A 27,423-nucleotide genomic window follows, 5' to 3' on the forward strand; every position below is an offset into this window, starting at 1 on the left:
TCCCCACCATTGGTTGATAGACAACCTAATTCAAAAAAAAATACAATCATGTTATTTTCCTTGCATCAAAGGTATCAAATATTTAAAAGTAAGTATTTTTATATGTGTGTACAATACCTATTCACATTGTTGCGGTAGTACTAGTGTGTCCTTACTTTGCCAAAACTTTGTGGAGTCAATAGTTACAAAGCCACTTGGATGGCGTTTGATTGTTGCATTAGGGCCTCTTTCCACCACATCCTTAAACCACTTTACATCCAAAACATACACAAAGAAGCGTCGAAAGTCAAGCTTAATAACATCTTGGATTATGCCACAATAATCATCCATGGCTCCATTGGTTCCCTCAAAGCTTGCAATGATGCCGCAATCTTGTGTGTTTCTCTTATCATCATCAATCTGTTGTGTTAAAAAATGCTTGCCCTCACACCATATAGCATTGAACATAGTACACTACACCAAGACAAAATCAATTAAATAAGCAATCCAAATTGTTGAAAGCTCCTAACCTATGCATAACATTCTACATACCGACCTTGCTCATGCATCCCCTAGCATACTCCCATTCTTCCATTGTGATATGTATCCCCTCGTCTCTCTCTGCTCTCTCCATTTCATCAAGTAGCCAATCCACATGAATATCCTTTGGAAGTGCTCTTAGATGCTGAGGGTATGGCACACGAGATCCGTGGTGTGTATGAAAGAGGGCCCTTTCTCCTTGTCTTCTTGCCTTTGCATCCTCATATCTTGTCACCCATCTTTTCATCACATCACTATTAAGCATGCAATAGAGGTTGATATTATTAAGCAACTTCGTGTCTATTACTTTGCTATGTCCTTTCCCTTGAGGCACAATAAAGGTCATCCTTAGGTCTTCATCATCTCTCCATAGTTGTGGGAGAGAACTATCCACATCAACAAGACTGATGATGACCACGTCTTTGGAATGATCTACCTCTACCTTGCATCTACCTCTACTTTTGTTTGAAGTTGTGAATGCCTGATCATTAGAATGACCTTTGTGTGCATGAATGGTCTGAGTCCTGAGTTCTTCATCACCAAGTAGAATCGACTGAAGTTCTTCAAGTGTTGAAAGTTGCTGTTGAATGGCAATACTTTGGACTAGATTCTTGTATCCCTCTCCTAGTCCATTCAAGATGACTTGAACCATTTATGCTAGATTCATAGTCTCTCCTGTTGTTGCAAGTTATTGTTGTAGGACTCTTTGATTCTGAGTACATAAGGATGACTGGTCTTGCTATTGTTGTGGAAAGTCTGGTTGATTTGGTTTCTTAGTGTGAGAATCCTGGAAGTGTTCTTGGACTTGTAAGCTGCGAACATATCCCATGCTTCTTTTGATGTCTTGACTGTGTTGAGCTGTCCTAGCATGACATCTTGCACATTCTACTTGATCAGATGATATACATACTTATCTTTCTTATCCCATTCTACTTGAGCTCGGGAAATGGCAGGGGAGAATGGCACCAGTGCCATTCTCCATTACCAACCAACCCTTGGCCATGCTACCTTCGGGTCTTGCATTTTGTCTCACGAAACCCTCCAAGGTCTTCATGAAGCGCTCGAGGAAGAACAACCATCATGCATGTACAATACCGCATATAGCAATCTCATCCACCAAATGCACTATGAGATGTAGTTGGCTTGTGAGAATAGAACATGGAAATGTCTCCTCCACTAAACAAACCACCTCCAGTGACATAACTCGAGTAGTCTCAAGCATGGTGGGATCTATTTCCTTTGAGCTCACATACCTAGAAAGGAAAATGTATGTCATATTAGCAATATGAACACCTTGCATGGAGCATTGATACGATTCACATTTTGTATCCTATAAAGTACCTCACAAGCTTGCCCATCTTGTAAATACAATCCTTCATGTCTTTCGATGCACTATGAAAAAAGCTAGTTGGTAGTATAAACTAAACACACGAGGAATGGTTGATTAGGTGCTTCTAATTCACTCACAAATTTGGAAGGAAAAAGATATTATGCACATAAAATACTTACTTTTAGCATCTTGTGCCAATCATTAGATTTCAAGCCATATAATTGCTCTACACCTGTTTTCTTACTCTTGTGAAGGCCCCCTTCAAACACCTCATGCATCCAGTGGGAGTACGAATTATAGTGATAGCTCGCTTCAGCGCCACCATCTCTAAATTTGATACCCTCCACGGTGCACAAGGTACAAAGACACGCTTATTTGACCTCTCTTGTGGCCAAGCTTCACGCATCCTCCTTGTGGTGCGTAGATCCTCCCTTATGCTTGCAGAATCTCGTGTCCCATTCAAATGTTCCCAAATGGTTGACACCACATTCTTGAAGATATGCATGGAATCAAGTAGGTGAGTGATCTTGAGGTGGGACCAATATGGTAAACGATAAAAGATGGAGTATCTAAATAAAAGCTGGTGTTAGCGAGCAATCTTTATTTCCATTCAATATAGCACAAAATAGTTACAAACCCTTACCGGCTCATGCTAAGTGGTGGAGGAGTCATGGATCCGTCCCAAATTCTCATCCAATCTGCTGCAGCAGTGAGTGACTGTGGGGGGACTTCATTCCAAGGGGCGACATATCTAGGATGATCAGGTGGGAAAAATTGATAGTGATTCTCATAGATGACCTTATTCAATGCGTATGTCTGTGAGGCAACTAACGAAGGACCACAAACAGGACATGCATGGTAACCTGATGTAGTGAGACCTAAACAATAGACGCAATTAAGAGTTCAAGGTGGGTTTAGGGTGCCACATCGCTTGCCTACTCATAATTAAAAGTGCAATGCTTACCTGAACACTCGCCATAGCCTAGGAAGTCATGCAATATCGTCCACATCAAGACTGCTTTGCATTTGAAGTCTCGTGACGAGGGAGGCCTGCTCACATCATGCACCTCGATACATCTCGAAAGTATCTCTAGTTCATCAATCAAAGGCTCCAAATAAACATCAGAATTTTTGACTTTATGTTTGCCTGGAATTAGAAGGGATAACAAAACATGTTTTTCCTTAATCGCCATAGAGGGTGGAAGATTAAAATTCACCAATATCACTGGCCATACACTGTAAGAGCTACTTTTGAGACCAAATGGGTTCACACCGTGCATACCCAATCCATGTCTCAAGCTCCTAGGTTCTTCCTTGAAGCTTGGCCATGTGTCTTCAATATGCTTCCACGTAGGACTGCTGTCTGCGGGAGTTCTCCACTTGCCATCGGTTGATCGATGGGAGGAATTCCATGACATGAGCTCTACAATGGATTTGTACTTAAACGTATGTTGGATGCGAGGGATTATGGGAAAATGTCGTAGAACCGTATGAGGCACATCCAAACTTTTGAGATCTGCTCTATATCACAACAACACAAAGCAACTATAGACGCGCTTGATAGACACGCAAAATAGCAGGCGCGTCTATAGGCGTTGCTTGAATAGAGAAATTATTGGCGCGTCTAATAGCGTGTCTAACATCTTGTCTATTTGTGCATGTATTGACATGTCTATTAGCGCGTCTACATTGAGAAAATACGGGCCCGTCTAACACTGCGTCTGTCAGCGCATCTATTTGCGCGTGTATTAGCGCATCTATTAGCGCGTCTACACTGAGAATTAGATGCGTATTTAGACGCAAAACAGAGAATACAGAAAGTGAGATTTTGGTGTACATCACTGCTTTCCAAACATTGCCCATGATTACCAAAGCACATAATTTTAACAAAAACATTAATGCTTTTTTGCAAGCCCACATATATAAGAATTGAGGTGAGGAGAATGAGACAATATGTAAAATAGTTTTGCCAATATCAATGATGGGCTACGGTTCAATCTCATCCTCAATGAGATCAACCCTTGCCAAACTATTGACTTCAAAATCCAAACAAGTGTTTAGATCTACAAATACATTCAACCCACTACTACTTATGCTACTCATGTGCTCATCGAAATCAGCATCACCAATGGCAGGCTCGTCCTCACGGGTAATGGCGTTTAATGATGCGTCTGTTTGTTTTTTAAAATTTATACCAGAGCATCTATTTACGCGTCTATATGCGAGTTTGTAGGCACGTCTGTCTGCTATATAGATGCATCATTAGACACAGGTCTCTAGATGCGCAAATAGACGTGCAAATAGACATGCCCGTAAGTTTTTTTAAATTCATTAAACGCGTCTGTGTGCGCATCTATAGGTGCTTTGTCTTGTTGTGTATCTTGCCTCTCCACAAGTAGGACACTCTCTTGCATCCTTATGTGGTCCACGAAATAGAACACAATCGTTGACGCATGCATGGATGCACTTGTAATCTAATCTTCCAAGAGAGGTCACATGTTGCCTTGCCATATCTCTTGAGGTCGGTAATTTATTCTCCCTTGGAAGCATTTTACACAATAGCTTGCACGTGAAGACCATATATGAGAAAAAACATTCGAGTAATTGACCCACTAGCATAATTCACCGTGTTTGCAAAATAGACTTTAAAGCTTACTTGAGTAATGCATTCAAACTTGCATTGCAATCCATAGATGGTTTGCAAGTTTAGTAACTCAAGGGAGGCATGTAGAATAGAGAATGTGCACTCCTCAAATAGTGGAGTCAATGCTGCGGTAAAAAGATCATTCTGCTCTATGCTATCATCCCTACCTGAGGATTGATGGACATATAAATCCCACATCATATCATCAAACACGTCCTCCTTCACAGCCTCATGAGGTAATTGTAGAGGGCTACTATCACCATCACTCCATGCATCCATAACGGTCCGTCCTGAAGATCCCACCTCATATCGCCGACGCTTCGCCTCCTCACGATGAGCATAGGGCAACATATGCGGGTGTGGCCTGCATCCTGTATCAAATTAAAACAGGATCATAACTCAAACACATGAACACCCATATGTATCTTAATCAACCTTAACTCTTTAACACTTACCATGTTTACGGTTGCATCCCATTCTCCATACTTTGAGACGTGATTGAGTGTAATTCTACGTGCATGATACATGTTTCCTCGACATCGATCACACATACATTTGATTTTTTGGTCCAACCACATTTCACGATGTTGGATACGAAGGGATTCATCCTCACTGGAGCAACTTGTTGAAGATGAAGACATCCTACATATAAACAACCCAAAAAATTTATTCTTGGATGAGTTGTAGATGTCAAAACTCTAAGGAGTGTCTAAAAGTGCGTCTAACAATGCATCTGTACTATGGAGCACGTCTATAGGCGTGTCTAAAATGTACTTTAGATGCGCTATTAGACGTGCTTTTAGACACGCAAATAGATGCGCAGATAAATGCTCTTTTAGACACGCAGATCGTGAGCTGATTTTTTAGCCTACTTTTAGTGTGCTTGCTTTTGTTCAATACTTTTAATGTCGTGCGGCTTGCTTTCTTATTAGTAGACACAGCTTCGAGCATCCACACTTATCTCCAAGCACCCACACTCATATCGAGGCTTACACAATCATCCCCAAGCACACAAGAGAAGAGGGTGAACAAGGAGAAGAAGAAAGAGAAGCAGAGGGTGAACAAGGAAGAGAAGAAAGAGAAGCAACTTTGAAGAAGGACAAGAATCTTCCATACCTTTATCCAAGGTAAGTCTCTTGACGGCTGATCTTCTTTGCAAGTTTCTCTCTTTGGATTCATCCTTTGTCGTATACAGGTCAAACATATGTTTTTTGTACTAGTGTGATCGAGCGCATGTTCTTTTCAACTTCTTAGAAAAAGGCGTCTGTCAGAGCGCATCTATAGACGCGTCTGTTTGGGAAAACAGACAGCCGCGCTCCGCCGATAGTCTTTGTTGTGTTTTCCTTCTCTTTCCCCTTTCTTTTCCTTCTCTTTTCCTTCCCCTTCCCCTTCCACTTCCACTTCCAAGAAAAGGATTGCATATTAAATGATGGAAATAAGTGATTGCATGAATGAAGAAAGGGATTGCATGAATGATCGAAAGGGAATACATGATTGAAGAAAGGTATTGCATGAATGATGGAAATTAGGGAAAGCATGATTGAAGAAAGGGATTGCATTCGTGAGAAAATAAGGGATTGCGTTCTTTTTTTCTCTCCTTTCTCCTCTCTTTCCTTCTCTCTTTCTCTCTTATCTTCTTTTTTTTTTCTCCTCTCTTTTCCTCTCTTTTCCTCTCTTATCTCCTCTCTTTTCCTCTCTTTTCCTCTCTTTTCTCCTCTCTTTCCTTCTCTCTATTTTCCTCTCTTTTATCCCCTCTTTCCTTCACCTTGTCTCTCTTTTTCCTTCGCTCTTTTATCCTCTCTTTCCTTCTCTTTGTAACTACATAGCATACACAATATACACAGCATTCTGTTCAACCACACAAATTCTGCTTTTATCTTAAAAAAAGATTCTGTAGAGCGTCTATAAGCGCATCTATAAATGCGTTTATATACACGTCTCTAAAATTTCTAACAGAGCGTCTATTTGCATGTCTATAGAGGCGTCTATATATGCGTCTGTCTATTTTTTTTTAATTTCTAGCAAGGCATCTATTTACACGTATATAGGCGTGTATGTATGTTATATAGACACAGGTCTGTAGACGTGCAAATAGACACGCCCGTAGGTTTTTTTTATAGTTAAGGAAGCATGTCTGTGTGCACGTCTGTAGGTGCTTTGTCTTGTTGTGGTTGTTGAAATAACTTGTATGGTACCTTATGGTAGATTGGAATAAAATCTCTCATTACATCTCACCACCTTTTTCAATGCTCTTGAAGTAGGAAAGAATCAATAACATTTTACTTTCAAAATATCCTCCATTTAAGATTATGATAGCCCCTTTGTGTAGTATGGAGTAACTAGATGTGGAATCACACATAAAACAATTGTCTCTAAGGTCGTTGAAATAAACCTTAGGTAGATTGGAATGTTAATCTCTCAGTACATCTAGCCACCATTTCAATGCCCTTGCGAAGCACAAGTTCCCAACTAGTAAATCAAATGCTGAACCTTTTATTTCATTCAACAGCCTTCAGACTAGGTTTAGTGTAGTTTTTCTTGTGTGGGATTGGCTTGCTTTTCTAGGAGGAAAAAAAAAAGGAAGTATATGCATGAAATGTTCATCATCTAACATGCATGATATTACCCCCTTTTGAATTCATAGCCAATGTTAAATGCTAGGCACAAATAAGGCCATCGTGTTCTTATAAAATTTAAGGTGCGTTGAAACATAATGTCAATGAGAAACATGATTGTATGGGCACTTACATCAGTTATCAATTTGGCAGACCTATTGTAAGAAGAGAGAAAAACACATACTATGCTATTGTTACAAGTTAAAAAGAGTTTCTTGAGATTGTGCTATCACGAGATTGAATCCAGGAACTAGTTGCGATAGTGGAGAATTGCCTCCTCCTCTTGTTTTTAGCTATTGAGTAAGCTATCCTCTTATTGCATAGAAACTAGTATAACATGCTATTTATTTAGATGCATTAAAATTCAGGTGGAATAAAACTTTTTAGTGGTAAAAAAGAAAGAGAGTTTGAATGATCATGGCCAACTCCTAGTGGTTAAACGGAGAGAGAGAGAGAGATTCCTTTGAAAAAAGTTCTTTTACTAGGTGTAATCAAGTGAATTATAAAATAAGTTTTAAAAGAAATTCAAAGACCATGCTATAGCTTGCCAAAAGGTGTTGCATGCAAGGGGAAGGGGGGTAGTAGTAATCTATCTATATATATACTATGTATAATTGGCATTACACTCTATCTAAACACATCTCATGTTGATAAATTAGCTCCTAGAAAAGATGTTTGATAAAATAGATCTATGAGGTAAAGGAAGAAGTGATGCAAACTAAACGAATTGCACGATCATCCATAACTTTGTATTCATGAAAAAACATGTATACATGGAAACATGGATATGTACAATTGCACGTACTGTGCTGTAGAGAAACGTGCAGGTGTGTTACTAGTAAGAACAGAAGGACGGGTTGTGGAGGAGGGCACACATGGAGGGGGAAGGGAGGGCCAAGGTAACCTCAACGCTATGGGGTGAGGCGCGACCAGGGAACAAAACCATGTTCATGCCAGGATCTCCTCTCACCCAAGAATACCTAACACACAAAGGTGTCCCCCATCCAAACTCAACTTCATACACTTTAAACTTGGGCGAGCTAGCCACTCCTAATAGGACCATGCCCTCTTCAACCCCCTTCACTAACACATGTGGCTCTTCCTCCTCAACCTCCCCCCATGCCCTCCTAAAATACTTGTCGTCCATTTCCCTCACACCTTCCTTTACTCTTCTTGCTGTCTTACCCAACCCCTCCCTCCCTATTACCCCTGCCTTCCCCTTTACTAGTTTTCTCCCCACTACGTTCCCAAAATACCCCTCCCCTAGAGATGGCATCAGCCTGCTCCTAAAATCGGCTGCCACAAATATCCCTGTCTCTGTGTCCTCGCTGATATCTGCCCTCGCTAACGTAACATGCTTCCATACATGCGCGCACAGTACCTCGTATGTGCTGAAGTATATTGTTTCTTCCCTTGTGGACGAGTCGTCGTCCTCTGCATGAGCTCTCTTTCTGAGCCTTTCGATGGCTTCTGCTCGGAAGTGAAACGCCCTCAACGCCATGTCGTCGGATACCTCTCCTAGATCGAAGCGTCCGCCTTTGGTGATCGATCGGATCATTCCCTTCTTCTTGCTGCAGACAGAAGAGAGTATCATCCTCTCGGGTCTCAGCTCGGTTCGCCGGTGGAGAGGACGCATGGAGATAGGCAGGCCCTGTGCACATTCTCCCCACGCCTTCATGAAATGCCAGAACGAGTGGCCGTCGGCGATTACATGAGTGTGTGCCACTCCCACAGCAATACCCGTGTCCTCTGGAAACCTTGTAACCTGCAAATCCAACACGATATCTTATCAAGCTTTGACTACGTTACTTCGCTGTTCGTTCTAAGTATAAAGACTTCCGTGAACGACTTCAAAAGCCATGCATCTCTGTTTTAACCATACGACTTCCATTAAAAGCGTGATCGAACGACTTCGAAAGCCTGCATACCTGCACCGAAAGAAGAGGAGAATCAGGGTGATCCCACCGTAACGCTTCTGGCATGGGAGTCAGCTTCCGGAAGAAAGGTTTGTACTGAAAGCCATCCTCCTCCAACGAAGAGAAGGGCACATCCAGCGAAGCCTCGAGGAACTCCACACCGGCATCGTCGCAATCTAGCGCCAGTCTACCATCCTCTTGCTCAAAAAGGTGGCCAGCCCAAGGGTAGAAATCCACCAGAGCAAGGGAAAGGCTGGACTGGAGCAGGGTGACAGCCTCAGCGTATGGGTCTGGATTACTACTCGTAGAAGGGTCGAGCTTGTAGAAGAGGACGCGTTTGTTGTAAGGGAACCAACGCCAGAAGATATCGACTGCAGCAAGGAACATGGTGTGGCGAGGCGTGGGGGACAAAGGGGTGATAATTCGCGAGGAAGAGACGACGAGCCGAGGTGATGCTATTGCCATAGCGTCTTTCTGGCTATACCTTCTTTACTGTAGCTACGAGATAATACGGGATTGATCGAGTTGACGTCTTGCATGAAAGTGATCCCTCTTTTAAACTTGTCGGAGTAGCATCATTGCCAAGCTGCAACGTTGAATGAGCGTTGAATGGATCAACGCAAACATGAACGAAAGGGTCGACTGAATATCCGTTCAATGTTGTGAACTCGCCTGACCGCAAATAATGCTTTCTGACCTCTACAATTTTGGGGCTCAGGATAGATCGACGCGGGGTGGCCTTGTCGTGTTTGACATGGACCCCGCGTGAAACAAGCTCCGTAAAAGCTGCTTGCAAGCTCCATCACGCAAGGTACAACGGTTTCCTAATTTGTACAATTTGACGTATTCCGCAGCCAATATGTAATCACTTGCTCCAAGAAAGCTTTCTAATTTGTACAAATTGAGAGTACACGCGACGCAGCAATGCAAGCTGTTATTTCCGCACTTAGAAGCTGTTATTGCGCAGCTAAGTGCGGAATCACTTGGTCATTGGAGATCCTGTGACTAGAGAACGGCATGGAGGTGACTGTCCTAAACTGTGGACGCGTTGAATCCTTCAGGCATTTCTAGTTGCTATTCCCAGCATAGAACCATTCATTATATCCGATCATTCGTGCACTGCCTTCAGTGTTCATTCTGCGTGACAGGTTACAACCACGGCAGACGCATACAGGCCATCATCGACCATTCTCGGATCTATGGGTCGCCCACTTGTCGCGTGCCTCTTCTTGTTTACCTTCTGTAACTTCTTCATCAACCTGGCCCTCGCGGATTCTTTACCATTGAACTCTACTAGTTCTTCCGGCCATGTCTGGCCGGTATGGCATTAATTCATACTCCTCGTCGTATTCGTTGTCTCTCATGGCTTCATTCATCACTTCTACTATGCCCACGTCTTTTCCCATGTACGTGTGTTTGCTCTACAGGAGCTTCGCTTCAATTGGAGGTCCACCTTGGCGTTTGTCACAGTCTTCCTTGGGGCAGCGTTGGGCACTGCTGGTGGGCTGGGTGGCGGTTCAATTTTCGTTCCAACAGCTAATCTAATCTTAGGATTCGATCCGAAATCGTCTACAGCTTTGTCAAACTGTGAGAACATGTGACTTGAGTGAATAGTTGGCTTTGTACCTATGCTTTTGGCTTCAGTGCTTCACACCATAATTACAAGGTTATGGTCTTCCTTGCAGGTATGATTACTGGTCAGTCTATATCTTCTGTGGGATACAGTCTAAGGTTGAAACATCCACTTGAAGAGGCGCCCCTCATAGACTATGACATTGCCCTTCTTCTTCAGCCAATGTTGCTCCTAGGAATTAGCATAGGTGTAACTTTCAGCTTAATGTTTCCCAGCTGGACGATAACTCTTCTGCTTTTTGTTATTCTTATAGGTATGCAAATTGCAATTTGCAATCCGTCTTCTTTACGAAAAGTAGACTATCAAGACTCTTTTACACTTTGACAATTGCAACCAATTCAATGCATTGCAGCCACAGGCTTAAGGATGGCTCAAAAAGCTGTCGTTTTTTGGAAGCTGGAGACGATCCAAAATAGGGTAAGTAGTCAACGCAAAATCTAGAGCATGCAACAAGTTGGTGGATTCGCCATGGCATTGATCTATGGTTTTGCTGTATGGCACGCAGTTGTATGAAGAGCAAAAAATTAGCAAACATGAATTAGGAGGTGCGCTTTTCACAGAGTCTCAGAACTTTTGTTTCGTTGTATTCTTTAGAAGTAAAAAAGTGGGTAGTATTGGAGTGTGTGCTTGACGACTGCATTGTCATCTTAATAAGCTGGTTGTCTCTAGACAATGAAGACGGGAGTGGTTTTGGCAAGACCGTCGATGGGGGCAACAACATAGCAGAACACAGACCCTCCGTTGGTGATGAGGAGAACCGTCGTAACAAGAAAGATTCACCACTGGTTTCTTTCGTACTTAAAGCCTTGGATTGTTTATGGGTTGCGTCCAAGAAAAGCAGCGGCAATAATTACATAGAAAGAAGATAATTTCATATCCCATTTGTGCGGATGCATTTCGATCTGTGTGGATAGCCGGATCTTTGCCTGTGCGAAAAGCCGATGATTTCATAAAGTCGAATGCTACAATGTCTTAATTTCCAGGAAAGTCTGAGGAGGAACATTGTATGGAAGAACTTAGCCATCTTATGCCTCGTGTGGGCTATATTCGTGATCTTACAAGTTTTTCAGGTAAGATTTTCTTTTTGGAATCATGTTGGAGCATAAGAAGCACATTGGAAGAGATTGCAGGTTTTGTTCATGATTAGGGCAGAGTAAATAGCTTTCGTAGCAACGAATTGAAAAGCACAATGACATCAACAAATCCTTGACTTGGCAGAACCGCTCCCGAAATTGTAGTACACGATATTGGCTGATCATCAGTCTTCAGGTATTACGTGCTACTTAGTACTGCTAAGTAGCACTAGTTGATTTTGCATGTCATTGTTAAAATCTTCCCTTTGACTTACAGTTCATTTGTTCAGGTTCCAGTGGCAGTGTTGGCGTTCCTTCCAGCGGCCATCAAATTGTACAAGAGTAGCAAGAAAGTTGGCGACGCACTCTCAGGTTTGGGCTCCGAATCTGTCGCAACACCTGTTGGGTTTGGAGCATTCAGGCTTGGAGTAAGCGCCGCAGCTGGCTTGGTTGCCGGCATTATAGGGGGTTTGCTTGGGCTGGGTGGAGGTTTCGCATTGGGGCCTCTCCTACTTGAATTTGGAGTGCATCCACAGGTAACCACTATTCCGATTGCGACTCTATATTGATTTGGTAATTAGAATAGGACATGCTGCTATGCTGCTCTGGTATTTAAGCGATAAGCCTGCAGGTTTTCAGCGTAACGGCGATCTTTATCATGCTTTTTTCTTCCGCCTTGTCGGTCGTGGAATACGATCTTCTCCACATGTTTCCTATTCCATACGGTAAGACCTTGCTTTAATTCAATGAGTTAATGTAATGCTCTCTCTGTCTTTTGAGTTTTATAGCAATGTGAGTTGATCCTTTGTGTACACGCACGCCCTTGATCTTCGCGTTCAACAAAACGGTTTACACCCATCATGAGCTTCACCTTGATCAAGGAATTCCAGTGTTAGTTTGAGAGCACTAGTATCACAGGGTTTCACTATTAGACGTTTGTGAGCACTAGTATTACAGAGCAATTACTATGGCGGTAGTGGGAAGGAGTATCTCTTTCACCAATTTCTTACACGTCAAGAGCCAAGGAAGTCCAGCAACAAAGGCCCAGGTTAATCTCTACGTCGCCATAAGCAAAGAGAATTTTCTCATGAAGGATTTGTTTTTGTTTTTTCAAGGTTCCATGAAGAGCTAGATTCTTGCTTGCTTTCGTGAACAAGAACACAATAATTAGGAGAAATACACCAAGCTCTTATCATTCCTAGTGTAGTACTCTTACCGGATAATCAAAGTTAATATAAAATGTAGGTTTTTTGTATAGCAACTCTTCATATAAGCATGCACACATACATGTGCACGTATATTTTAGAGTTTCTTCTGTCTTGCATACTGCTATATGTGCTATATATTTTGTCTTGCATACTACTATATGTGCTATATATTTTGCACACTGCTATATGTGCTATATGTTCTACTTTGATTCATTTAACTCCCAAGTTATGTTGGACATTGAAATAACTAGGTTTCCATGCAGCATTATATCTTTTTGGAGTGAGCTTTCTTGGAGGAATCTCCGGTCAAAGTGTGGTTCGATGGCTAGTTAACCGATTGAGGAGGAACTCCATCATCATCCTTATTTTTACTTTATTAACACTAATAAGTGCGGTTCTCTTAGGTGAGTCAAACAACATGGTTTCAAGTTGATTCTACTTATTTTGTCAAGGCTATCTGTTAACTTTATTCATGTTGTAGGTGCTGTGGGACTTCAAGAGAATCTTCATAAATTGAAAGCAAGAGAATATATGGGGTTTTCTAGGCTATGCTAGTTCAAATCATCAGAGTATTGGATATGCGTGTTGCACTTCCATGTATAATTTAGAACATAGGTTTTAAACCAATTAAGTTCTTGCAACTTTGCAAGATAGATGTTTGTAACTTCAGTGTCATTTGGAATTCATTTCTCATTACCGAAGTCCATGTGCTAAATCCATAATGCTTCCCGCGAGGTTCACCCAGGAATAGGTAAGTATACAACGTGGGTTCAAATGGAGGGCTTTTTTAATTCAAAAAATTTAGTTAAATTCACAGACACGTTTTTACATATAGGGTTTTTAAATTGGAATTTGGAAAAATCTGTAAATTTGTATAGAAAAGAAAAAGGGTTATTTTTATCCAAGCAAAATTCATTGTTAAGGGGTTTTTTAAATACCTCTTGAATGCACGTCAAATCTAGGGTTTCTTAATAGTGCACCCCTCCGGTAATGCTTACGAGTAACTTCTTATACGATGGGTTAGAGACCTGCTACGCTGGGTCTCAAGGTAGAATCTTAAAATGTCGTTAATTATAGAGGAGAAATTTATTTATAAATCAACACACTATTCAAAATTTTTGGACTTTCTCTCTTGGTTTGGAATTTTTTTTGGAGCATATCCTCTCCACTCAACTTCACTTAGTGAGCTAAAAAATTGGGTTTTTTAGAGCACTAAATGGGTCACTTATATACAAATATGGCCTTATTAAGCTAAAAAGTCAAGTGGTGATCTCTAATTTTAAAAAAAATGGCTCAGTGAAGCTATAATTCCCAAACTCGTGTATGGTGCCCCCATCCAATAACTATAATAATAATAATAGTAGTCTCCTAACTCTAGTTCAATTTTAACACTATGAAGTGAAAATATGACACCATATGAAAAGAGTTTGTTGAATTCAACATATAAGTGGTGTATAGATACACCATTTTTTTGAAAAAAAAGAGTTTGTTGAATTCAATATATAAGTGGTGTATAGATACACCCTTTTTTTGAAAAACAAACCATACAATAAATTATCTTATTGGTGGTGTATAGATACACCATTTGTATGGAAAAAAGCATACAAAACATTATCTTATGCATCTGAATCTCGTTCAGAGTCATCAGATTCATGTAATGTATTTGCGCTTGATGGGTCGAGTCTTGCCAAATGATGTTTAATATGGACATGACTTGGATCACGGATTGTGATACATTTTTCAACATTGTATCCATGCTTCTTTTTAAAACTTCGTGTCCTCAATTTCCAGCAATGAATAATGCTACTGACTTCCACCTCTGTTAATCCCTCATTATTTGGAACCCATTCACGTTTCTTTTGCAAGCATTCCTCATAGAGTTGTTTTATTGTATATCTTCTCGGGAGATTTTTCAATGGCTTTGGTTCATACCATAAAGCTGTAAATGTTATAGGAGTTCCCTTGTCATCCCTTTCTATCTTAGCAACCTTTGCAACCCAAATTGGGCCACCTTGGTCATCCAACTCTGAACCTGGATCAGATGCCCAAACTGCAACAAATAGACCCTCTTCAATCTCATTAGATGGTATAAACTCTGGTAAGGGTTTGTCTCCCTTCCTGCCACAATATTTTCGAGGCAAAAGGGATTCCTCTGCTTCCTCCATATCTACTAACATATTTATATCCAAAGGAAAACTTGGTGACCTAGGTTGTTCCGGCCAAAAGGATTCACAGTATTCAATGCTCATTAAGTTTTCTTGTCTTTCTAAAGATTGGATAAGTGCTTCAGTTGATTTAATTGTCTCCAAATTCTTATTTGATTGCTCAGGATCTTTTTGCATTATACTTTGAAGATGTTTAATGAAGGCTTTCAAGCCTTTCATTTCATCTATGTCAAGTGATTTGTTTTTTGCAAGAACAAATCTAGTTTCCACCAATGGAATTATTCATTGTAATAAAGCATATGACTCACTCCATAAATGATCACAACAAGACAAAGCACCCATAGACGCGCACACAGACGCGTTTACTGAACTAAATAAAAAACTTACGGGCGCGTCTACTTTCACGTCTGGAGACCCGCGTCTACCAGCGTGTCTATATATCAGACACACACGCGTATAGACACGCACTTAGACGCTTAAATAGACGTGCTTATAAACACGTTTATAGACGCAAAAATAGACGCTTGTCGAACAGACAGACGCGTATATAGATGCGTTTATAGATGCACTGATAGATGTGCTTTAATTTTTTTTAAAAATTTACAGAATGCTGTGTATGTTGTGTATGCTATATAGTTACAAGAATCCCATATCCACATTGTGTAATTCAATTCTTACAGCCAACCACATTTTAATTACAATTCCAAATAAAACATTACAACGTACTCCAAAACGCAATAAAATTGAAAGCTCAAAAAGTGCTTGTATATAGCACGAAGCTAAGCCACATCATGTGGCTTCAAGTACAAAAAATAAGGAAGCTAAGCCACGTCATGTGGCTTCAAGTACAAAAAATAAGAGGAGTGTATATACAAGAGGCACGAAGCCAAGCCAGTGGCTTTAAGTACAAAAAAGAGTAGCTAGCACTACTTCTACGACTAATCTATGTTCTCCAGGTCCTCGCTCCCTTCTATGCTCCCTTCTGCGCTCCCTTCTGCGCCTCCTTCCTCGTCTTCCTCATTGTCTTGTGCATGGGCCTGTAAACAAGGGACAACATATATCAATGTATGAAAAATCAAATCTTTACTTATAATTTTGGCATTATTTAATTACTTTCAAATACCTCGGGGGCCGCTCCAGTAGGCCGGGTATACTGCTCCTCAGTAATCAACCCGTCATCATAGAAGTGCCTCCATGTATCTCCTCTGTGATGGTGGCGGTGGTAGGTTGTCTCCATAGGAGTAGAGTATCTACCCACGATCTCAAGCTGCAAGATGACACACTTTGTGGAGGGATTAATATAAAGAAAGAGCCTCCTAATAAACTACATAAGCAATATAATTTGAGATCGATACTTACAAATCGGGCCTCCCATGATTCAACACCTCTTGCTCCAAAATGCGCGCTTCCATATTCCTCCATCTGGATCCTCCGTGCCTCCACGTGCTGCAAACTGGGGTCCTCCCTCGCTGACTTCATTGCTTTCTTCCACTCACGCTTGTGAGCGGTGTGGGGCGGGCCCCTTGGTGGTTGGCCTCCCTCAAGCCTGGCAAGCTCCGCTAGTGCCTGCCTCTTAAGCAAAGATCTTTTATTGCCAAGTATCGTAACAATCTTTGACTTGGCCCATTTATCTGTGAACTGGCGATTGGGGGGGTTAGGATACCTAGAGCGAACAGCAGCGAGGGTCTCATCAGCCAACCTCTTTGGCTAGTCTTTGAAGTGGATAAAGCAATCTCTGTAATTGTTAGCAATTATAGAGCGCATGAAGGCCATGATGTCCTTCCCCCACTCATCCATTGTAGGATGTATTCATCTTCAACAAGTAGCTCCAGTGACGATGAATCCCTCCGTATCCACCATCGCGAAATGTGGTTGGAGATAAAATCAAATGTCTGTGTGATCAATGTCGAGGAAACATGTATCGTGCACGCAGGATTACACTCAATCATATCTCAAAGTATGGACAATGGGATGTGACCGTAAATAGGGTAAGGGTTTGTAAGTTAAGGTTGATTGAGATACCTATGGGTGTTCATATGTTTGAGTTATGATCCCGTTTTAATTTGATACTGTTACGGATGCATGGAGTGATGCTGATAGTAGCCCTTCGCCATTACCTCATGAAGTCGTGGAGGAGGAGGTGTTTGATGATATGGTGCGGGATTTATATGTCCATGAGGGATGATAGCATGGAGCAGGATGATCTTTTTACTGTAGCATCGACTCCACTGTTTGAGGGGTGCACATTCTCTATTCTACGTGCCTCCCTTGAGTTACTAAACTTGCAAACCATCTATGGATGGAGCAATGCAAGTTTGAATGCATTACTCAAGTAAGCTTTAAAGTCTATTTTGCAAACATGGTGAATTATGCTAGTGGGTCAATTACTCGAATGCTTTTCCTCATTTATGGTCCACGTGCAAGCTATTGTGTAAAATGCTTCCAAGGGAGAATAAACTACCGACCTCAAGAGATATGGCAAGGCAACATGTGACCTCTCTTGGAGGATTAGATTACAAGCGCATCCATGCATGTGTCAACGATTGCGTTTTGTTTCGTGGACAACATAAGGATGCAAGAGAGTGTCCTACTTGTGGAGAGGCAAGATATAGAGCAGATCTCAAAACCTTGGATGTGCCTCGTAAGGTTCTGCGACATTTTCCCATAATCCCTCGCATCCAACATATGTTCAAGTGCAAATCTATTGCAGAGCTCATGTCATGGCATTCCTCCCATCGATCAATTGATGGCAAGTGGAGAACTCCTGCGGACTCTCCTGCGTGGAAGCATATTGAAGACACATGGCCAAGCTTCAAGGAAGAACCTAGGAGCTTGAGACTTGGATTGGGTATGGACGGTGTGAACCCATTTGGTCTCAAAAGCACGTCTTACAGTGTATGGCCAGTGATATTGGTGAATTACAATCTTCCACCCTCTATGGCTATTAAGAAAGGACATGTTATGCTGTCCCTTCTAATTCTAGGGAAACATAAACTCAAAAACCCTGATGTTTATTTGGAGCCTTTGATTGACGAGCTAGAGATACTTTGGAGAGGTATCGAGGTACATGATGTGAGCAGGCCTCCCTCGTCACGAGACTTCAACTGCAAAGCAGTCTTGATGTGGACGATGCATGACTTCCTAGGCTATGGCGAGTGTTCAGGTAAGCATTGCATTTCTAATTATGAATAGGCAAAGGATGTGGCACCCTAAACCCACCTTCAAATCTTAATTGCGTCTATTGTTCAGGTCTCGCTACATCGGGTTACCATGCATGTCCTGCTTGTGGTCCTTCGCTAGTTGCCTCACGGGCAGACGCATTGAATAAGGTCATCTATGAGAATCACCATCGATTTCTCCCACCTGATCATCCTAGATATGTTTTTTTACCTCGTGCACCGTGGATGTTATCAAAGCTAGAGATGGCGACGGTGAAGTGCGCTATTACTACAATTCGTACTCCCACTGGATGCATGAGGTGTTTGAAGGGAGCCTTTACAAAGAGCAAGAAAAGAGGTGTAGAGCAATTATATGGCTTGAAATCTCATGATTGGCACAAGATGCTCCAAGTAAGTATTTTATGTGCATAATATCTTTTTCCTTTCAAATTTGTGAGTGAATAGTTATAAGCAACTAATCAACCACCTCCTCGTGGGTTCTGTTCATACTACCTACTAGCATTTCACGTAGTGCATCGAAGGACATGAAAGATTGTATTTACAAGATGGGCGAGCTTGTGAGGTACTTTACATGATACAAAATATGATGCGTATCAATGCTCCATGCAAGTTTGAATGCATATTGCTAATATGCTGTACTTTTTCATTTCTAGGTACGTGAGCTCAAAGGAAATAGATCCCACCATGCTTGAGAATGCTCGAGTTATGTCAATGGAGGCGGTTTGTTTAGTGGAGGAAACATTTCCACGTTCTATTCTCATAAGCCAACTACATCTCATAGTGCATTTGGTGGATGAGATTGCTATATGCGGTACTATACATGCATGATGGTTGTTCTTCCTTGAGCGCTTCATGAAGACCTTGAAGGGCTTTGTGAGACAAAATGCAAGATTCGAAGGTAGCATGGCCGAGGGTTGGTTGGTACAAGAGTCACTTGTATATATTTATAAGTTTCTTGTTGATGTGGATAGCTCTCTCCCACGACTATGGAGAGATGATGAAGACCTATTGTGCCTCAGGGGAAAGGATGCAACAAAGTAATAGACACGGAGTTGCATAATAGTATCAACCTCTTTTGCATGCTTAATAGTGATGTGATGAAAAGATGGGTGACAAGATACGAGGATGCAAAGGCAAGAAGACAAGAAGAAAGGGCCCTCTTTCGTACACACCATGGATCTCGTGTGCCATACCCTCAGTATCTAAGAGCACTTCCAAAGGATATTCATGTGGATTGGCTACTTGATGAAATGGAGAAAGCAAAGAAAGAGGAGGGGATGCATATCACAATGGAAGAATGGGAGTATGCTAGGGGATGCATGAGCAAGGTCGGTATATAGAATGTTATGCATAAGCTAGGAGCTTTCAATAATTTAGATTGCTTATTTAATTGATTTTTTCTTGGTGTAGTGCACTATGTTCAATGCTATATGGTGTGAGGGCAAGCATTTTCAAACACAACGGATTGATGATAAGAGAAACACACAAGATTGCAGCATCATTGCTAGCTTGGAGGGAGCCAATGGAGCCATGGATGATTATTGTGGCATAATCCAAGATATTATTACGCTTGACTTTCGACGCTTCTTTGTGTATGTTTTGGATGTAAAGTGGTTTAAGGACGTGGTGGAAAGAGGCCCTAATGCAACAATCAAATGCCATGCAAGTGGCTTTGTAACTATTGACTCCACAAAGTTTTGGCAAAGTAGGAAGGACACACTAGTACTACCACAACAATGTGAACAAGTATTGTGCACACATATAAAAATACTCGCTTTTAAATATTTGATGCAAGAAAAATAACATGATTGTATTTGTGTTTGAATTAGGTTGTCTATCAACCAATGGTGGATAATAATAGATGGTGGCATGTCACACCTATTATGCCACGTTCCAAAGTGATGTATAGTACATTTACTTATAATATGGAGCGTATGGAGGATGATCATGACCATGGACGTGATTATTACCGTGATACGAGAGAGGAGGATGATCATGAGATAGGAGATACAGATATTGAGTCCATTACCCGTGAGGATGAGCCTACCATTCGAGATGCTGATTTCGATGAGCACATGAGTGGCACAAGTAGTAGTCGGTTGAATGTATTTGTAGATCTAAACACTTGTTTGGATTTTAAAGTAGATAGTTTGGCAAGGCTTGATCTCATTGAGGATGAGATTGAACCGTAGCCCCATAATTGATATTGGCAAAACTATTTTACATATTGTCTCATTCTCCTCATCTCACTTAATTTTTGTATATGTGGGCTTGCAAAAAATTATGTGCTTTGGTAATCATGGGCAATGTTTGGAAAGCAATGATGTACACCAAAATCTCACTTTCTGTATTCTCTGGTTTGCGTCTATCTATGCATCTAAATGCACGTCTGGTTCTCAGTGTAAATGCGCAAATAAACGTGCTAATACACGCGCAAATAGACACACTGATAAATGCGATGTTAGACGGGCCTGTATTTTCTCAGTTTAGACGTGCAAGTAGACGTGTTAATATACGCGCAAATAGACGATTTGTTAGACGTGCTTTTAGACGCACCTGTAATTCATCTACTAAAGCAACGCCTATAGACGCGCCCGCTATTTTGCGCATCTACCAAGCACGTCTATAGTTGCTTTGTGTTGTTGTGGATCTCCATCTACTGAGTAGTGCTTGCATTGCATCACTGGAATATTGTTATGCATGTGAAACTGAAAGTAGTGTGGATTTGTGTGTCCTATTAGGGCATCATCTCCTGTTTGTAAATGTGGCTCTATGAATGCTCTCCAATCTACCATCCTCTCTAAGATAGCCACTTCTGATTCTTCCTTGCGAAAACTTCCAATTTTTTTCCCAATTCGAAATAGCATATGCTCCATTGTGAAAACATCCATTGCCTTCAACTCACCAGAGATAACACTGAAGATTTGATCTATGTCTTCATGTGTATGGCCGACAAGAAGAAAGCCAACTTCCACTTCTTCAAATATTTTCAAACCAACCAGCATAGAGCATAAAGCAAATATATATTTGTTCTTGTTCTCTCTCCAACAATTATTAGCTTGTATTTGCAATGTGTTAGGTAAACATCCGTGATCATCTCTGACCTTTCTTATTGCTTTCATGATTGATGTAACAACCTGGTTACTATCACGGTCATGCAAACTATCAATCCATACATCACAAAAGATTCAGTATCCATGTACTAATACTCCACACAAGTGTGTTTTTAGTCCACATTTGCCCTCCAATGCTGGTGGGATACGTCTATATCGTGGCAAAGTGGTTGTATTCTGGTCCATGCCATCAATGGTGATGCACATGGACTTATCGACATGTGAAATACCTTCCTCTCTCCAAGAAGCATACAACTTTCGAGCATCCTGCACATGACATAAATGGATTGATTGCCATTTAAATATCTTCCTCGCTGCTGCTCACATTTACTATGTTCAATGGCATTTTTTAATTCATCACATCTTACATTTTGACATCCTTTGCTTTGATGGTGTCTTGACATGGCAAAAATCTCTATGCCAAATTTTGTACAAGGTTGATCGTAAAATCATGCTCTCGTCTCTGTCTTGTAAAGTTTTATTGATAGTTTCTAGGACGACCTTCTTTGTCATTCCCAAAGGAAGATGTTGTTGGCATTCGACACGTCCATCTAGCATTGTTTGTTGAAGATGAGGCTGCGGTAATGCATGGTCTTCGAGAAGTTGCTTTAATGTTGCAATTGCATTTATAGTGCTTTCATGGCATTTAAGCTTGTAGGTATTTCCATGAATTGTATGAACAACTTTTTCTTTCACCTCTGCCCAGATGGTCCAGTATGTGCCATGTGATAGTCCAGTTAACCATTGATATCCTCGATCGCAAATGGGTCTCCCATTAATTATGGGTTTCAATCTAGGTTTACAGTGTCTTGTGCTCAAATCTTGATTAGTGCCTTGATGAAGAAAGCATGAAAACTCTTGAAGAAGATAGTTATGTCTATTAGGCATTGTCTTACTCTAAATACTAAGGCGTATGGCTACACAATCATCTTTCCCAACTTTCTAATGCAAAGTCTCTTGCAACAAACTCGCATAAGCATCCTTTCCATATTCTCCTCGGATAGCATTACATGGCTCTTTGGTTCTGGAATTGATGCCATGATTCTTCGCCTCTTCACACTCACATACTTTCTTTTTGTAAATAGTGTCTTGCGTTTCCTAGTTGTAAGACCATCAAACCTCAAATCCATTTCTCTTGAATCTTCATCTTTATAATCAAATGCTGTGTGGGCTTGAGAATTATTTGATACCTTATAATATCTTGGAAATGGCAATTTGGTAGACATGTTCATTGATGTCAATTTGTTGCCAATGCCTCTTGAATTTTGTGGTTGAACTGTTTCTCCTTCGTAACTCAAGATTCTCCCATCTATATTCTCTGGCATGCTAGCAACAATATTACGAACAACATGACAAGTCTCAGATTCTCTACCCCTTTTGCCTTGTATTCGAGTGGTAAAATCATGATCATTGTCACTAATATCATCAATTCCTGTTATTGCATCACTTATCCCATCGATCTTTGCATGTATTTTTCTTTGTGGTCCCATCTTATTATTCTCAACACAAGACAAGTCTTCTATATCAGTAAGCATGTTGAGTCACTTGCAACATAAGACAAGTCTTCTATACCAGTGAGCGTGTTCGAGTCACTTGCAACACAGGGGACAAGTCTTCTATACCAGTGAGCCTGTTCGAGTCACTTGCAACACATGACAAGTCTTCTATACTAGTGAGCTTGTTCGAGTCACTTGTAACACAAGACAAGTCTTCTATACCAGTTAGTATATTTGAGTCACTTGCAACACAAGAAACCTTTTCTATGTCAACATCTGTTACTATAATGTCCTCAATACCTGTGAGCATGCCACTATGATACTCTTGATTACTACTATAGCTTCTTATCAATTTGGATTCCATTTGTGTTATAGTCTTTTTCTTCTGATAATATTCTGAACATAGTATTATGGACGTCTAAATGTGAAGTACTATCCATTGCATTTTGAATGACACCAGCACTAGTCAACTTAATTATCTCCACTATACAAAGAAAACTCTGAGCATAGCCCTTAAAGTTGCCAATTGCTAAAACTTCTCCGGAGCAAGATAACATCTCTCCTTTTTCCCCCTCAAAATTAGTTTTCTTGATATCTTGAAAGTATGTCGTTGGAACAATTTTGTCTTGGTCCCAGAGTGTTCTGTGTGCTTGCATATCAAATGTGTCACATTGTAAGATATCTCCCAATGTTTCAAAGTCTCCATGTGGATATTTTAAATGTACTTCAGGATTTACAATGTTGGTGATTATCACTACACATCTTCTCTCACCACAACATTGGAAATGACACACATTCATAGGATCAAGACTATGAATTTGTCCAAAAGCCACCACTTCATTCTTCTTATATAACACCACATCCATACCCTCTGTTAGGGTGAATACTTGTTTTATGTACAAAAATAGATTAGCAACTCAAAATGAACATAATAAATAATCATTGAGCTTATTATTACTTAATAAATTCTATATCAAAGCTAGCAGAGAAGGCATTAAACCTAAACCCTACATCCTAAAGTTTAAATAATTAATACCAAAACATCTTAACCACCGTAAATCCTAAACTTTAAACATTTAATTCCTAAATCCTAAACCCTAAATCCTAAATTCCTAAACTTTAAAAGTCCTAAACCCTAAACCCTAAACCTAAACCCTAAACCCTAACCCTAAAATACAACCAAAATTTAATGAATTTTTTTAATTTGTGCAACAGGTTGGATATATCCCCCAACCTATTGCTTGAGTTGGGGGATACATCCAACCTATTGCACAAATCAAGAATTTTTCTTATTTGTGCAACAATTTGATATACAATTAGGGAATATATCCAACCTGTTGCACAACTCAAGAATTTTCTTGATTTGTGCAAGGTTGGATATACCCCAACAGGTTGGGGGGTATATCCAACCTACTACACAAATCAAGAATTTTCCTTATTTGTGCAACAGGTTGGATATACCCCCCAACCTGTTGCAAATTCTTGATTTGTGTAATAGGTTGGATATACCCCCCAATCTATTGCTCGAGCAATAGGTTGGATATACCCCCAACCTGTTGCTTGAGCAATAGGTTGGGGTCACCCCACCCGAGGCCTGTTGTTGGATATATCTCCCAACCTGTTGCTTGAGCAACACGTCGGGGGGTATATCCAATCTGTTGCACAAATCAAGAAAATTCTCGATTTGTGCAACAGGTTGAATATACCCCCCAACCTGTTGCTTGAGTAACAGGTTGGGGGGGTATATCCAACCTGTTGCACAAATCAAGAAAATTCCTTGATTTTTGCAATAGGTTGAGTGCACCATTAACCTATTCCACTTGCAACAGTTTGGGGGATATATCAAACCTATTGCACAAATTGAAAAAAATCATTAAATCTTAATTGTATTTTAGGGTTAGGGTTTAGGGTTTAGTATTTAGGGTTAAGGATTTAGGGCTTAGGATTTAAGATTTAGTGTTTAGGGTTTCGTGTATATAATTATGTTTTTAGGACTTAGGGTTTAGGGTTTAGGATTTAGCATTTAGGGTTTATGATTATTGTTTTAGGGTTTAGGATTTAGGTTTTAGGTTTTAGGGTTTAGGGTTTAGTATATAAGATCATGAGCTTAGAGTCTAGAATCTAGGGTTTAGAATTGAAAATTAGGTTTTAGAATTTAAGTTATAGGGGTTAGGGTTTGAGGTTTAGGGATTATAACTGTTATATAAGTTTAAGAGCTTAGATTGTATAACCTAAGATTTAGGAAACTTTAGGATTTAAGATTTAGGGTGTAAGATTTAAGGTATATAGACTATATAAAATATGCATTCTACAGTATTTAGTTTAGATATATATAGACTATATGTTATATGCTTTCCAAAGTGTTTTGTTTATAGGTACGATCCTTTGCAAAGGCTTTACTTTAAGTAAGTATAAGTCTACCTAGTCAAAGTATCCTACTGATTAGGGACAAGCACATAGGCTAAAAGCACACCGATTCATATTTTCTTACATTCATGATGCATGGTGTATCAGAAGGTATGATCCTTTGCAAAGGCTTTACTTTAAGTAATTATAAGTCTACCTAGTCAAAGTATCCTACTGTTTAGGGACAAGTACATAGGCTAAAAGCACACCGATTCATATTTTCTTACATTCATGCTGTATGGTGTATCAGAAGAAATGAAAAGTTATGTGATAAGAAATATTCAGAAGAAATATGTATTCCATATTATGGATACCATGGATATCTAGTGGTTGCTAAAGTAAAAAAATGATATGGATGCAATGATACTATAGTTTTGTGCAAAGCCTTAAACTTTGTTTAAGGTTTTTGCAAAGTATTACACATAGTAATAAAGATAAGTAAGTATGCTAAACCTCTTCTAGATTCTATGGTTTTAAATACCTACCTTACAAATACATTATCTAAATTTTCATTCTTCGACTAACTAACAAGTATTATACACATGGAAGAAAAGCATACATGCTAAAAGTAAGTGTGTAAAATTTAATATTTTCTTATTTTTTAAATTAATTCAATTATTTGATTGATTACTTTTTAAAATTGAAAGGTTATTAGTATATAATCTACATAATGTTAAATGTTATTAATGTATAATATTAATAATTTATATATTTATTTAGATTTATATAATAATTAATTTATATTTATATTAGTTTTTAAGTTAATAATGTATAGAATAGCAATATATTCACTAATTCTTTATTGTTTTAAGAATAAGTATTATATAAAGCACATCTACTAGAAGACCTCCTTTTCAAGTTATATTTTTTTTAATTAATGTATTTATATATTTATTTATATAATAATTATATTATATATATTAAATTATAGATTAATAATATATATTTTTAGCAAAATTATATTTTAACATTAGTTAATAAAAATTTATTATATTATGGAGTAAAAATATTATAACTGGATTTCTTATATTAATAAAGTGTCGTGAGAAGAGTGTTTTGGAAAGATTTATGATTAAATTTTGTTTTGAAGTTGTTGCATACGCAATAGGTAGGGAGGTTTGAGTGGTTTTGAGGTTGAGAGAGAAATTTGTAATAAAGTATCGTGAGAAGAGTTTTTTGGAGAGATTTAGGATTAAATTTTGTTTTAAAGTTGTTGCGTACGCAATAGGTAGGGAGATTTGAGTGGTTTTGAGGTTGAGAGAGAAATTTGTAATAAAGTGTCGTGAGAAGAGTTTTTTGGAGAGATTTATAATTAAATTTTGTTTTGAAGTTGTTGCGTACGTAATAGGTAGGGAGGTTTGAGTGGTTTTGAGATTGAGAGAGAAATGTGTAATAGATTGTTTTTTTTTTTTGAGGAGTTTTTTAGAGATTTATGATTAAATTTTGTTTTGTAGTTGTTGCGTATGCAATAGGTAGCGAGGTTTGAGTGGTTTTGTGGTTGAGAGAGAGATTTGTAATAGATTGTTTTTTTTTGTTGAGGAGTTTTTTGGAGAGATTTATGATTAAATTTTGTTGTGAAGTTATTGCGTATGCAATAGGTAAGGTTTCAGTGGTTTTGAGATTGAGAGAGAAATTTGTAATAGATTGTTTTTTTTTTGTTGAGGAGTTTTTTGAAGAGATTTATGATTAAATTTTCTTTTGAAGTTGTTGCATATGCAATAGGTAGGGAGGTTTGAGTGGTTTTGAGGTTGAGAGAGAAATTCATAATAATTTCTTTTTTTTTTGGAAAATTTGTTGCGTGCCCAATAGGCTAGGAGAGAAATTTTTGAAAATAGGTTGTGAGAGTTTGAGGTAAAGAGGAAAATTTATGGGAAAAAAGCTTTAATGCAAAAATGGTTTTTTGAAGTTGTTGCATACACACAAGTTTTTGAGAAAAGAATCGGATTTAAAAAAAATTCAAATTTACAAAAACTTGATTCTTAGAAGTTCTTGCGTACGCAATAGGTTAGAAATGAACTCACCTCTTGCAACATTTTGAAAATTTCTGAGAATCCTACAATAGGTTGATGAGGGGAGAGAAGTGTGGAGTATAAAGGAATGATCTTTGAATGCAGGAGAGAATGAAA

At 39.5% G+C, this 27,423-nt stretch overlaps 1 protein-coding gene across 1 annotated transcript; it reads right to left on the bottom strand.

Moving 5' to 3' along the window:
• Window positions 1-7,826: 7,826 nt before the first annotated feature.
• LOC147892831 (shikimate O-hydroxycinnamoyltransferase-like) lies at window positions 7,827-9,489 on the bottom strand. The gene is made up of 3 exons (XM_087386796.1): window positions 9,037-9,489; window positions 8,089-8,873; window positions 7,827-7,917 (listed from the first exon to the last, which is right to left on the bottom strand). The coding sequence occupies exons 1-3, from the start codon at window positions 9,487-9,489 to the stop codon at window positions 7,827-7,829; spliced, it is 1,329 nt and encodes a 442-aa protein (XP_087242922.1).
• Window positions 9,490-27,423: the final 17,934 nt, after the last annotated feature.

The sequence above is a fragment of the Dipteris shenzhenensis genome, chromosome 16, assembly GCF_047967505.1.
Source record: "Dipteris shenzhenensis isolate YYH24624 ecotype China chromosome 16, Dip_SZ_1.0, whole genome shotgun sequence".
Taxonomy (NCBI): domain Eukaryota; kingdom Viridiplantae; phylum Streptophyta; class Polypodiopsida; order Gleicheniales; family Dipteridaceae; genus Dipteris; species Dipteris shenzhenensis.